Source organism: Leptosomus discolor, chromosome 1, assembly GCF_034619465.1.
Source record: "Leptosomus discolor isolate bLepDis1 chromosome 1, bLepDis1.hap2, whole genome shotgun sequence".
NCBI classification, from domain to species: Eukaryota; Metazoa; Chordata; class Aves; order Leptosomiformes; family Leptosomidae; genus Leptosomus; species Leptosomus discolor.
This window is the reverse complement of record NC_141391.1, coordinates 181467078-181480685: the sequence shown is the minus strand read 5'-3', so window position 1 is coordinate 181480685 and position 13608 is coordinate 181467078. Positions and strand designations below refer to the sequence as shown.

Genomic DNA, 13608 nt, shown 5'->3' with positions numbered 1-13608 from the left:
TGTATGCTTAATGGGAGGCTTATCCATGTCTCTAAAATCCATTTGTGCTAATGATCCAGTGAGTCATCAAACCCGTTAGTACGTCTTGGCTTCTTCATTTTGTCTCCTGAAGTTCGTTTTTGATTTTTTTTTTTTTTTTTTTTTTTCCCTTGGGAGTAATGTTGCGTTAATTGGCTGGCATGTGGGAAAGCTCATTAATGGTATGCTGGTCCTTGGAAGTAGCTGTGTCCCAAGTCAAGAATGATTGTCCTGATTGTTTCCAGTTTTCTTATAGAGTGACAAGATGACAAATAGGAGAAATAGCAGTAATGAGGACACTGAATTCTCACTTTGAGAGCTAGTTGTCCTCATCAGTTAAATATGGATGTCTTTCTTAGAGCTGATTTGTAATTGTTTAAAAATTGAAGTTAAGATATAATTATGTTCAGTTTAGTGGGGTGACTGATTCTCACCGTATGGATAATGAGCGGTTCCTGAAGCTTTGGCTGTGGCTCCTGAGACTTTGGGCAACGGCATGTAGTGTTGGGTTAGCCAGTCTTGAAATGATCCAAGAACGATGTGGTGCTATTTGTGTCTGGTGCTCAAGGAAGAGGGGAATAATATTAGAGAGATTACGTAGTTATTTCTGTATTTAAATGCTTCTGTTGTTACAATCTGTACACCTAGGGAGATTAATTCATTTCAAATCTGATGCTTTAATGACTAAATCATCATCTCCAGCTGGCACTGAAATAAAGTGATTTGCATCATCTACATCAGCAGGGAAGTGTCACCTTTGTTAAAAAAAGAACCACCAACACACAGACTTAATTATCTATTCAGAGTGCAATCTAGCAGCTCAAATGTAGTGACTTTTCTCCAAAATCGAAACAGATATTTAAAGAGGCATGGTCAAAATCATGCTTCTCTGAAAACTTAACAGTAACTTCTAAAGATAGCTGTAAGTGATCTTAAAAAAAAGGCTTGCTTCTGTGTTTCATATTGTGTATCTTTTATATAATTGGCTTCGCTGCTTATCTCTTGCTACTTTTCTCCTATGTTTGTAATGCGACTGAGAAAACTTTTTAATAAAGGAGCAAATTGTCACTTCAAAGCTATGGATGTTGGCAGGTAGATTCAGAGTTTGGGTAGTTTGGTCTTTGAGCCCAGCTAATGTGGAGTGATAAATCTGCTCTCCCACAGAAATGCTGAGTGGTTTAGATCGTAAAAGCTATCATAATTTAAAATACTTTTCCTTCTTGTCAGTCAAACCGCTAGTTTGAAATTCTGTATCAAACCCTTTTCAGATGCTGTTAGGTCAAATAGCACTGGCAAATGCATCTAATATTAGATACAGATATTATATAGATATCTATCTAATAATCTAATGCTGTTGAATAGCTTCTTTTAACTATTTAGTACATGGCACAACATTAGTAATAAGTGCAGTTGCAATTTAGATTCATAGAAAAGGCTGTTATTTTAGTTGAGGATGTTTAAAGTCTTTGTGCTGGAGAGCTAGACACACAGAAATTGTGCAGCCTGCTTGTTCTTGCTGCTGCTGGAACTGTCCCCGAGCAGCTCTGGCCGCAGGACCTGGCCCCAGCCTGCCCTGTCATTGAGGTGCTGTTATGTCCATCGCTCTACCCTTGCTCCATGGTCCAGTAGTGCCTGCAGGACTCCTTCCCAGGACAGCTTTTTGAAAGGGGCAGCGGGACTGGACTATTTATGTCTGTCCAGCCGTAGGACAGAATCCTATGTGAGGAGTTATTAGCAGGTGAATTATGAGTCAGCAGTGTGCCCAGGTGGCCAAAAAAGCCAATGGTATCCTGGCTTGTATTAGGAATAGTGGGGCCAGCAGGGGTAGGGAGGTGATTATCCCCCTGTACTCTGTATTGGTGAGGCCACACCTCGAATACTGTGTGCAGGTTTTGGGCCCCTCACGATGAGAAAGACATTGAGGTGCTGGAGAGAGTGCAGAGAAGGGCAACAAAGCTGGTGAAGGGCCTAGAGAATAAGTCTTATGAAGAGCAGCTGAGGGAACTGGGGCTGTTTAGCCTTAAGAAAAGGAGGCTGAGGGGAGACCTTATTGCTCTCTACAACTCCCTGAGAGGGCATTGTAGAGAGGTAGGTGCTGGTCTCGTCTCACAGGTGATTAATGATAGAACAAGAGGGAAGGGACTCAAGCTGCACCAGGGCAGGTTTAGTCTAGACATTAGGGAAAATCTTTTCACTGAAAGTGTTGTCAGGCGTTGGAATGGGGTGCCCAGGGAGGTGGTTGATCACCATCCCTTGATGTGTTTAAAGGTTGTTTAGATGTGGTGCTTGGAGATAGTGGTGTAGGGGTGTACTTGGCAGAGTAGGGCTGATGGTTGGGCTCGATGATCTCAAAGGTCTTTTCCAACCTGATTGATTCTGTGAATCTCTTTGGTGGATGTTTAGCTCGTTTCATTTTCGGCAGAAATTTCGATATTGCCCGCGGCTTACAGGCGCCAAGCGACTGTGGAGCACGGCAAGCGCTGGGTGACTGGTGTGTGCAGCCTGGGCTGTGCAGCTGTCCTGGGGCCCTGCGCCACCGCTGAGCCCCCTCTGGCTCCGCCTGGGCTCCCCTTGTTTCTAACCGGAGCTGCTGCTCCCCTTCGCCTGCTGCATCCCAGGTGGTGCTGGAGGAGGAGAGGAGAGGCTGATGGTTTATTCAGGCAGTGATGCTAGGATTGTGGGCGGGAGCAACTCCTTTTTTTTTTTTTTCCTCTTTCTCTCTCTCTCCCCCCCCCCCTTTTTTTTTTTTTTTCTTCTTCTTTCTCCTCTCCTTGTCCTCCCTCTTCTCTCCCGCACTTCGACTCCGTTGTCTGCACTGCGGAGATCTCCCCGCTAGCCGGGAGAGCCGCCCAGCCCGGCCGGACCCCCCGCCCGGCCGGACCCCCCGCCCGGCCATGCCCCCCGCCCCGCCGCCCTAGGGCAGGCGTTCGGGCACGGCTGGCAGCGAGCGCCCGGCGGGGCGGCGGCCCGGGGCTGCCATGCGGCAGGACAGGCTGACGGGCTCGCTGCGGCGCGGGGGGCGATGCCTGAAGCGGCAGAGCTCGGGCGGCGGCGGCGGCGGCGGCGTGGGCACTATCCTCAGCAACGTCCTCAAGAAGCGCAGCTGCATCTCCCGGACGGCGCCGCGCCTCCTCTGCACCTTGGAGCCAGGTAACCCGCTCCTCCCGGCTGGGCGGCGAGGCGGCGGCTGCAATCCCGTAAGCGGCTTAAGCGGGGACGGGGGGAGCAGCCGCGGCCCCGGCCCCCGCCGCCGCCTTCCCGCGGGAGCGGCTCGGCTCGGCGGACGCGGCCGGCGGGCGATGAGGGCCGCGGGTAGGCGCGGCGGGGGCTGGGGGTAGGGGTGGGCTGCGTCCCGGGGTCGGCGGCGGCCGGCACCGGCCCAAGGCAAATGGCCGCACCTCGTCGCTGCGGCGCGGGCAGCCTCGGCGGGGCCCGGCCTGCGTGAGGCGCCGTGGTCGCGGCCTGAGGCGCGGCGGGATGTACGGAGCGGGGGGGGGTCCCGCCCGGGCTGGGCCGGCCTCCGGGGCGGGGGGCCTGCGAGGTCCCGCCCGGGCTGGGGAGCGGGCGGAGGCACCGGCGGCGGGTGCGAGGCAGCCCCGGCGGGGGACAGGCCGGAGGCCAGAGGCGTCCGCGGGCCCTGCGGGCCGGCAGCGCGCTGCCCCCTTCCTCGGGGGGCTGCTCCTCCTCTCCCCGCCCGGCAGATCCCGGCTCTACTCTTCAGCTCTCCCGGCTCCTTCCCCCGCTCCTCCCGCCCGGCGCCGCCGCCTCGCAGTGCTTTTGTGCCGCCCGGCTGTGCCCGGTCCCGGCTGCCTCCCTCCCTCCCCTCTCCTCTCCCCCCGCGGCCGCCCCGCCGCTGCTTTCCGCCAGCCTCGCCCCGCCACCGCCAGCATGGCCGAGCCGCCGGGGCTCCGCGGTCTCCCCTCGGCCTCACCGGACCGTTCCCGCTAAATCTCTTGGCTCGCTGGAGACCCCTCCTCCCGCCCAGCCTTTGTCTGCGGTAGGGTGTTGTCTAAATTCGCAGCCGTACCTTTCCGAAGGGAAAGCATCGGCTCTGCGGCTGTTTTTTTCCGGATCCTGCTTCAGTACCAAAATCTAAGGACCAGGTGGTCAGCCAACAACGTGTGTTTGCTCCAGGGAGGCGGGCTCTCGGTAGAAGCAGTGATGGAGTGATCATTGCTGAATGCTAGATTCTAGTTGCCTGCCATCAGAATTTGGGACCATTTTATTTTTTTATGAAGTATTGGAAATTTAAATTCAATTTACAATGTTAGAGCTGTCACTTGTAGCTGAGGTGTTGCCTAATCCTAGGCATTAACAAAACATGCAAGCCTGAGGTCTACTGAAACATAGAGCAGTGGATAGAAATACGTAAGATTCTGTTTCCCATTGTACTAGATGTGTGTGCGTGGAGCACCCAATGCCGACTGCTTCAGTGTTTGAGATGAGTTTCAGATGCTATTATTACTAAGGTCTCAGATGTATTCTGATATGGGTTTATGGGGTTGCTGTTATCAAGGAGATTTCCTACTTGTAGTCCTCCTACAGTAGTCTTCTAATATCCCAGGTAATGATGTTATCTGGATTATTACATTCTTTTACTTAGACTGTCACAAAGACCAGGGGAGATGATCGGAGGCGTGACCACAAATGCCATAGTCTTAAAGCTAGGAAATCCCACTGGATTGGGGTTTCCATATTGTTCATATGTAAGTAAATACAATAACGACACTCAGGATGTATACTTTCGTAGAGTGGTGGAGATGGGGCACCTAAGGAGCCCTTAAAAATAAGCTGGATGAAGTTTGCTTCAGATTTTCTTAGTGTCTGTGTCAGCTGTCTATCTGTATTGAGAAGTTCCTGTAGACTGCAGGTCTTAGATGGGCTTTGATAGATCCCAGTGAGCTCTGGCTCCTGACAAAAGTGATTTCATGCAGAGTTACTCAGAATGTTACTTCTATTTCTCTTTTGGCAGATGAATACCTAAATTTAGAGATAAATTACAAGGCAAGGCTAAGAAACTTCCTGAAACAACAAACAACAACAAGGTGGTAGTTTGTTGCTGCTTTTTTTCCCCGAGTTTGGGCTCCCACTGCACACAAAGCTGCTTTAGGCCTTTTTCCTCATTTGTTTTCGATAAAATATTTATTGGCCTTTCATGGGAGAGGTTTCAACAGCTGCTTTTCAGTACAGCCAAGAACCTACAGTGATGTGCTCTCAAAGTCTGAAGCAGTGGCTTTATAGCTCACATACGTAAATCAGAGCAGATAATCTTCCTATGCTTTTTCTGGCTTCGTATTTCTGAAAAAATCCCAGACTTTGCTCCATCCTTTTGTTTAATGTTGCTGAGGAGTGGGGATTTGATTCCTTCACTCAGGTGCGTGGCTGACCTCAACATTTTTCTCCCCTCTTGTGGCTCTTTATGTGGTCCTGTGCTACATTTTGGTCATGCAGTGGAAGGCTGCTAGGGTTTGGGAATCCTAGGGGCATAATCTTCCCTCTTGTCAGGAGTTGTTGTGTATTTTACATGGAAAAGCTAACTGGGTTTTGTGGGTGTTTAGCTTTCTTTTTCTTTTTTATTTTTTCTTTTTTAAATAGCTTTTCTGCAGTGGTTCCTGGTGACCTGGTTGCAAGGGCATGAACAGGCCTTATTTTGGCATTCCCCTACCCTTCAGAAATTTGGCTGGTGCCAAACACACATACCTTTGTGCGTGCTTGTATTTGTGGAGTTGGTAATTCATATGTGTTCCCAACGCATTCCTGCTGACGTGGGTTAATACGCTTTTTAGGTACGAAGCATCAGTAGAAGGTGTACGAACTGGAGGAGATATTTAGTATGTCAAATGACACTATAGCCTGGCTGGCTTGATGTAAAAGGGCTGAGTTGTAGTGACAGTGCATACAGTCCCCGAGAGCAGGAACTATTGCTGCATATATGGTGCACTTCTGCCAGGCTGTCCACGCAGAGGAGCTGGGAAGAAAAGTTCCCATAAGGTCCCAAGGGTCTTTTCTGCAAAGAGCATGTGTTTATGTAATGGAGAGGAACATGGCCCAGAGATGGAGGATTGAGAAAAAGAGTGAAAATGGGGGCAGAAGGTCTGTTGTAGGGTTGGCTGCATGTGAGGTACTGAGAGGGGAAGAAGCTGTCAGTAAATCTAAGCTGGTTTTGGAGGGAGAAGACAGCTGAATGCCGAATTAAAGGGAGTTGCTGGTAAGATGTAGCAGATGGTGGAAGCGTAAGGGAGAAAACACTGTATGTGGAAGAAGGCCCTGGGGAAAGGCTTGTGATGATCCAAGCAAGAGTGGACAGGATGAAAATGGTAGAACTGAATGGGGGGAAAAAAATAGTATGTTCAGGGGTGGGAGATTTGTCAGGAGAAGGGGAACGATGGAGGTAGGAAGCTTCGGGAAGCCAAGAAATGTTGGAATAGGGATAGGCGTGAATTTCCTTGAAGTTCTAAAATCCAAGGACAAATTCAGTGAAGAGTGCAGGAACTGCACATAGCAAGATGGCTCTTGTGCCAGAAGTAAGTAACAGGCAATGAGATGCTGCTCCCAGCTTGCTGGCTGCCTTCCTGCAGATGCCCCGGAAAGTTCCTGGGCAGGGTATAGCATTTCCTTGCTCTGTCTGTACTGTTAGTGCTGCAGCTGGCTTTGGGTTTTGTTTGTTTGTTTGTTTGTTTATTTTTTTTGTTTGGTTTGGGTTTTTTGTTTGTTTGCTTTTTCTTTCTTACTGTGTTTTTCTTGAACAAGGTTGTAAATTTTTTTGGGTTTAGGAAATGTAAATTCTTTAAAATGGCTAGGAATGAGGAACCGTTCCTGTATGGTCTGTGGTTCGTTCCCCATGGCTCTTCCTCTCCACTGTCACAAAACAATCACATAATTTGATTTTTTGGGAATATTTCTAACTGGGAACAAATAAGGGGAAACAGACTCCATGGCTTCTACAGGCGGTTATAATGCATGGCCTGACCGAGAGGTTCCTCGCCATACTGAAGAGAGCTGCTGTTACCACATGATGCTATTCTAATTTCTAGTAATTTTCACACCCGTGTTAATTGTCTGCCACGATTTAATAAACTTTTGTAGATGGAGGTTCAAGGGTTTTGTTTTGGTCTCTTTTAATGAAGAGAGAGAGCTATGAGCTCCTGGTCATGATGCTCATGGAATTGATAGATTTTGCCTTACTCTGAGGTTACGTCTTATTGTGCTTTATCTTTCACAAATTTGGCTGTCTCTGCTTGCATCTTTCTTAGGAAGCTTGTAAGAGAAAGAGAGAAGCGGTTACTGGGATCTTTAAGTCTTAGAAAAACTGTCAAGTGATTAATATTTGACTGCTGATTTGGAAATGAATACATGATTATTTCGGAAGACCATTGCTTCTTTGCTCCCAGGCGGTGTTGAATACCATGTCAACATCTGTTACCTCAACAAAAGGAGTTCTTGGTCGTGGTATCTTTTTGTATGCATTAGGGTTTTCCAGTACTTGCCACTAGATTGCTTGGGAATGAGACTCCGTTTTTCACATTTACAGCAAGCGTGATACAATTTCATCTTAGTAGGTTACTGGCATTGTTACATTGCCTTGAATTATTATGAAGAGATTTATGTATTAGGAGTCCCTGCTGAGTGCTGTGGAGTTATGGGGGAGAATACTAATGAACAGTTACTTGCAGGAATAACTGTTAATCCTTTAATGTTTTTCAAAATGTTTCTATTACAGTTTGAAGCTTTTATTTTTCTGGATCTGACAAGCATGTCTTTTAAATGTGAAGCAGGGAAATGGATCAGAAAACCAATCCCCAGGTCTCAGTGATGCAATTCTAAAATGCTAAAATTCTAAACAATACTGGGTTTTGTGTGAATTTTCTTTCTTTCTCTCCCCGCCCCCCCCCCCCCAAAAAAAAGCCTTGAAGTAGAAGGTTTTGTCTTTAAATATATTTTTATCAGGCAGTAAGGCTTTTCACTTACTTATCACTACTTTCGTATGCAAGTGCTGAGAGGCGGTTTTACATTCCATAACTAGCAAATGCCACTACAGTCTGGGTTTCTGTCAGACGCTCAGGCTTAGTCCTCCAAAGCGCTGAGTATTACTGGTGAGTTGATTAGAATGGATTTTATGTACTTAAAACTTTGCAGGATTAAAATCTGTGGGTTTTTTTTTTTAATATATAGATACGTTAAAGATGCTTGGCTTGATATTCTAAAAAGACAAGAAGCTATCCATAACATAATTTTAAATATGGAGCAATACCTCGTGTTTAAATTCAGGAGGAAAAACAAAGGCAGGCTTGGTTGGTTGTGCCTGAAGCCTTGGAGGAGGGGGGGGGGGCGGGGCGGGGCGGGGCGGGACGGGAGGCCTCGTTCAGCACCGGAGCTCTGGACAGCGGCTCCGGCGGGCCCGGGGGCCCGTGCGCGCCGCCGGGGGGGCGGGGCGGGGCGGGGCGGCGGGCGGTGCCGCTGTGCTCCCCGGTGTGGCACACTCCGGTGCCGCAGTCGGCACCAGTGGGAGCCAAACTCGAGCTCCTCGCGTTGTGTGCAGTAGTGTCTTTTATAGACTGTCAGCAGGCGTGCCTTATAGCGACTAAAATAATTCGCTCATCTGGCCGACGTAAAATCTGAGCCTCAATGAGGATGCTGACCAAATGTGCTTTGTTCTGAGGAACTGTTGAAAAATTGATATTCTGAGCAATAAAATAATTTTGGCACCCCAAACTTAGAAATAAATGGAAAGAAACTGTGTATATTTTTTCCTGTGGATGCATGTGGTAGTTTGCAGCATACAATTATAGTTTGTAGAACAGTGAACTACGTGATTTTTAGTGAAATGGGATGTGCCATACTACATTATTAAAGAGGGCATTACTGCATTATAAAAACGTTTTGCCCGTGTACTTAACATTTGCCTTGAATCCGCTGTGAAGGCAAGAATTCACGGAAGCAGGTTGAAATGTAGTTGTTGAAACATGTAGCTGAAATCTTGTGTTCTTATTTCAGTTGCGGTTTGGGTCTTCCCCCCCCCCCCCCCCCCCCCCCCTTTTGAGCTAAATTAAAATAATGACTCTGATTATTTATTTCCTTTTTGTTTCTAGGGGTTGATACAAAATTGAAATTCACTCTTGAACCGTCTTTAGGTCAAAATGGTTTTCAGCAGGTAATTTGATTCCTTTTTCTCTTGAGTTTATGAAGGACGGGGTTATCTTCAATCAAGGTACTTGCTCTAGTTCAAAAGTTCATCTGTCATCATAATGTCAGCATATTACTTGCAATTGCATCAAGAGCTGTTCCATTAGTACATGGAAAATGCAATCGGCTTTGATTGTTTACTCAGATATCTCATAAGTCTTTGTGTCCTAGAATACTTTATTTTTGTTATATCATTAATTAATCTGTATTTTCCCTATGTGTGGATTAAGCAGTTAAACTCTGAAATGTGTGCCGTAAAATGAAATGAATGTGCATGTCTGCGTGTCTATACTGTTGCGTTAAACTAATGGTTGATTTCATACATTTTTGGATGCTTTTGCTTTTAGTGGCATGATGCGCTCAAAGCAGTGGCCAGATTGCCGACAGGCATACCGAAAGAGTGGCGGAGAAAGGTAGGTAGAGGTGTAGGCTTTGCGGAACGTACTGCCTGTGGGTTTCTTAGGAGAGGTGAATGACAGTGGTTTTTAACAAATATTCAAAAGTTTTAAGTTTAAGTTGTACTGGAGATTTTTCCTAGTTTACATTCTTCAGTGATAACCTCCCAGGATAGGTGGAGAGACTGAGGAGACAGGTAAAGATGGTATTTTCAATAGTCGGGCTCTTTCTGCTTGAGGCTTAGGTAACTTATTCTGGTGCAGATGTTACTGCATCATTCTGTCAGTCTCAAGGAATTGCATTGGTGAAGCTGCCCCTGGAGCTGAAGATCAACTGAAAGGAGAGCAAATCTCCAGTGTAGGCTGTCATACTTATGAAGGTGAAGCTGATAGATGCTAGCGCTGACATGAATGCTTATAGAATCATTTGAGGGGGGAAAGGCAGATTGTCTAAATTAGGGAATTTCAGAGTCAGGAGTGATGTAGAACGGTAGAGTGTGCCATCAATGGGAAATTGCACTGAGTTAGTGTTGTAGGAACGAGTCCAGTGGGATTTTGCTAAACTTACGTTATTGCTTTCTTCAGCAATGTTTGAAATTCCCTAGCCTAGAAAAAGGCATGTCTATTCATCTTTTCTATAAAATGAGTCACACAGTCTCAGCTTTAAAAATGCAGTCTTAATAAAAAGAATATTTTTAAAGCTTTATAACATATATGTAGTTCCATATATTTTTGATGCGTCAGTTTAATTTCTTTTTCGTGTTTTCTTTTTGCTGTCTTTCCAAACCAAAGTGTTTCTCTTTACAAATCAGGAGGGAAGGAAATGGAAGACTTACAGTGGCATTGTTTTCCTCACACTGTTATGATTTTATTTTTAATCTACAACTCCATTGAATCATTATGTCCATGTAACAGCCTTTTTTTCTTTCCTGAGATGTTCTTTATCCACTCCAGTAAGTGTCTCCAGACACTTTTCTGTGGTGCATGAGTGGCAGAGGTCATAGAATCACAGAATGGTTGAGGTTGGAAGGACCTCTGGAGGTCATCTGGTCCAACCCACCTGCCCCAGCAGGATCACCAGGATCAGGTTGCCCAAGGCTGTGTCCAGATAGCTTTTGAGTATCTCCAGGGAAAGAGACTCCTTTCTGAGCAACCTGTGCCAGTGCTCTGTCAACCTCACAGTAAAAGAGTGTTTCCTGATGTTTGGACAGAACCAGTTTGTACCCATTGTCTCTGGTCCTGTCACTGGGCACCACTGAGAAGAGCCTGGCTCCGTCCTTTTTGTACCCTTCCTTCAGGTATTTATATAAATCGCTAAGATCCCCCATGAGCCATCTCTTCTCCAGGTTGAATGGTCCCAGCTCTCTCGGCCTTTCCTTATGGGAGAGATGCTCCAGTCCCTTAAGCCTCTTAATGCCCCCTTGCTGGACTCTACTCTCTCCAGTAGCTCTGTATCTCTCTTGCACTGGGGAGCCCAGGACTGGACCCAGCACTCCAGGTGTGTCTCACCAGGGCTGAGCACAGGGGAAGAATCACACCCCTTGACCTGCTGGCAGTGCCCTGCCCAATGCACCCCAGGAGGCTGTTGGCTGCCTTTGCCACAAGGGCACATTGCTGCCCTGTGGTCAACTTGGTGTCCACCAGGACCCCCAGCTCCTTCTCTGCAAAGCTGCTTTCCACCTGGGTGGTCCGCAGCACATACTGGTGCCTGGGGTTGTTCCTCCCCAGGTGCAGGACTTTGTGCACTTCTCCTTGCTGAACTTCATGAGGTTCTTTTCAGCCCATTTCTCCAGCCTATCAAAGTGCCCTTGGGCTTACCAGCCACTCCTACCAGTTTTGTGTAGACTTGCTGAGGATATGCTCTGCCACGTCATCCAACTTAGATCTGTTTTTTCCTTCACATTCTGCCCATCTCTGTGTTTGCTCACACATGACCACGTGATGCTAATCAAAGAAGTAGCACTAAGAAAAGGGATGTTGTCTTTTCACTGCCATTCCGTGGTTTCCCAATGATTTTAAGATTGATACCAAAATAAAGGAAGCATTTTGTATTGGCAGCATGCTGATTGTGTCCTTTGCTGGCAGCAGAAGGAGCAGGGTGACATCTGCATTATTGCTGTGGCATGTGACATTTGTTTTCTGGGGCTGGCAGAGATAAAGAATCCAGTCAGACCACACCAGTAGGTTGTCAGCAGTGCCAAAGGCTGCTGGGAGGCAGAACAGCAGCATTCTTCTGCATGGGTGGCTTTGCAAAAGTGTGTGGGAAGGGATATTTAAATGCAGAAAACATGAGATTCTGGGAGCTGTCTATAAATTCCTTCATCATGCAACTATCTAAGTGTTTAAATCTGTGGGAAGTGTCTAGGTTGCTTTCCTCACTTGAGTTAATGGCTGATAAAAAAACTCAACCCATTTGCTTTCATGATTTCTTTCAGTTTCCTGAAGAGAAAGATCCTTTATTGTTACTCATTGTTGTTATGTGATTTGTCATGGTTCAGGAACTTTTCAAATGTTTAATAAAGGTCCAGCCTTTGTCTTAGATTCACATGCATAAATCTGTTCTGGCAATTATTAGGCTTTAAAAATAGTCAATGTATGTTTTCAGAACTCCCTGAACACCAACAGTTTAGGAAGCCCTCTTGTAAGAGTCAGTTATTCTGATCCAAGTGATACTTTCAGATCAATCCCAATTGGTTAATACTAGATGCTGTTTCTGCTGCAAAGTTGATCAGAAGAGACCTCTGGTAAAGAGAAGCACCACTAGATTTCTTTTGTGGTGTTTCCAGGAGATGGATCCATGGTTGAGTTTGAGGAAAGCTTGCAGCAGTGTTACCTTTTTCTAGAACTTGTTGGTTATGAGGTTAGAAAGGCTGCACTGACAAGGAGGGTCCTTGCAGGAGAGTGGGCTTCCATCTTGGAGGGCCCCTGTGCGTTCAGTTTCTGGCAATGGACTTGCATCTTTCTAAGCAGTTCACAGATCTGGGTGCTTAATGCTAACTGTTTCCTTCCTTTCTGCTTTAGGGAGCAATGTATTACCTTAGTTGTGCAAAAGTTGTTTTAGCTGTAGTCCTGTTCCGCATATTTCAAATCTGCCTTGAGAGCAGATCACGTATGGGTAAAGCTGATGAGGTTCGTCTCACGGTATATATCAGAACTGTTCATATTTTATCTGAGAAATAATCCATTTTGTTGACTTGCTTTGTGTATTTCTAGGTTTGGCTGACCCTAGCTGATCAGTACTTACACAGTATAGCCATTGACTGGGATAAAACCATGCGTTTCACGTTCAATGAAAGAAGTAATCCTGATGATGACTCTATGGGCATCCAGATAGTAAAGGTAGCCAGCTAATTTGTTACTTTATTTTAATTTTTTAATGAAAAGTTGAATTATTATTTTTTTTAATGGATGAAATTTGGATTTATTTTGTTCTCTGCAACTCCTTTGGCAAAAATTACATTTTAATTTCCTTTGGCCCACCAAAGTTATTTCTTCAGCTTCTTTGGTCCTCCTGCACTGGTCTGGTTAGTGTTAGCTGGGGAAAAAAACTGCTATAACCAGTATTTTTTTTTTTTTCCTCAATTTCTACTTTTTTATTTTAAAACAAATACTGGAGTTTAATGGAGCAAAGGAATATAAGTGTGGAGGTTTTTTCTATCCTCTATAAACAAACACAGATGTTTGCTGGGATTAAAAAGTATGTTTTATTATATAGCAGTTGAGCATTTTTCAGTTATTTTACAGGAGTGAAGCACCTTCCTATATTTCTCGTCCAATTAACATTTAACATTTAAAGCAGTAGGCAGTTTTAAGGAAGAGCTTGATAGATTTGTATTGATGTGGTGACTTAAATACTAGTCTATTTACCTGTTTAGGAGGTATTACTCTATTTAGGAGAGATTGTATTCTATAGTCCCCTTAATTACAGTACATGGAGCAAAATACTTTGTGTTCCTGGTTATTACAATTGTCATCTGTACTTGGTAATTTAACCTTATAGATACTACTTACG

The 13608-nt window shown here is 45.8% G+C and overlaps 1 protein-coding gene across 4 annotated transcripts in view; it reads left to right on the top strand.

Annotated features, from left to right (window-relative positions):
* The window catches only part of TBC1D30 (TBC1 domain family member 30), a 60463-nt gene that overhangs the window by 23323 nt on the left and 23532 nt on the right, over nucleotides 1-13608 (top strand). For 2 of the 4 annotated variants that reach the window (XM_086472196.1, XM_086472188.1), the window contains exons 1-4: nucleotides 2997-3168; nucleotides 9108-9169; nucleotides 9549-9614; nucleotides 12810-12935. In XM_086472196.1, coding sequence (XP_086328322.1) covers nucleotides 2997-3168; nucleotides 9108-9169; nucleotides 9549-9614; nucleotides 12810-12935 — 426 coding nt within the window. Of the gene's footprint in view, nucleotides 1-2996; nucleotides 3169-9107; nucleotides 9170-9548; nucleotides 9615-12809; nucleotides 12936-13608 lie in introns of those variants that run through there. The other 2 variants (XM_086472182.1, XM_086472174.1) reach the window with 1 other exon arrangement.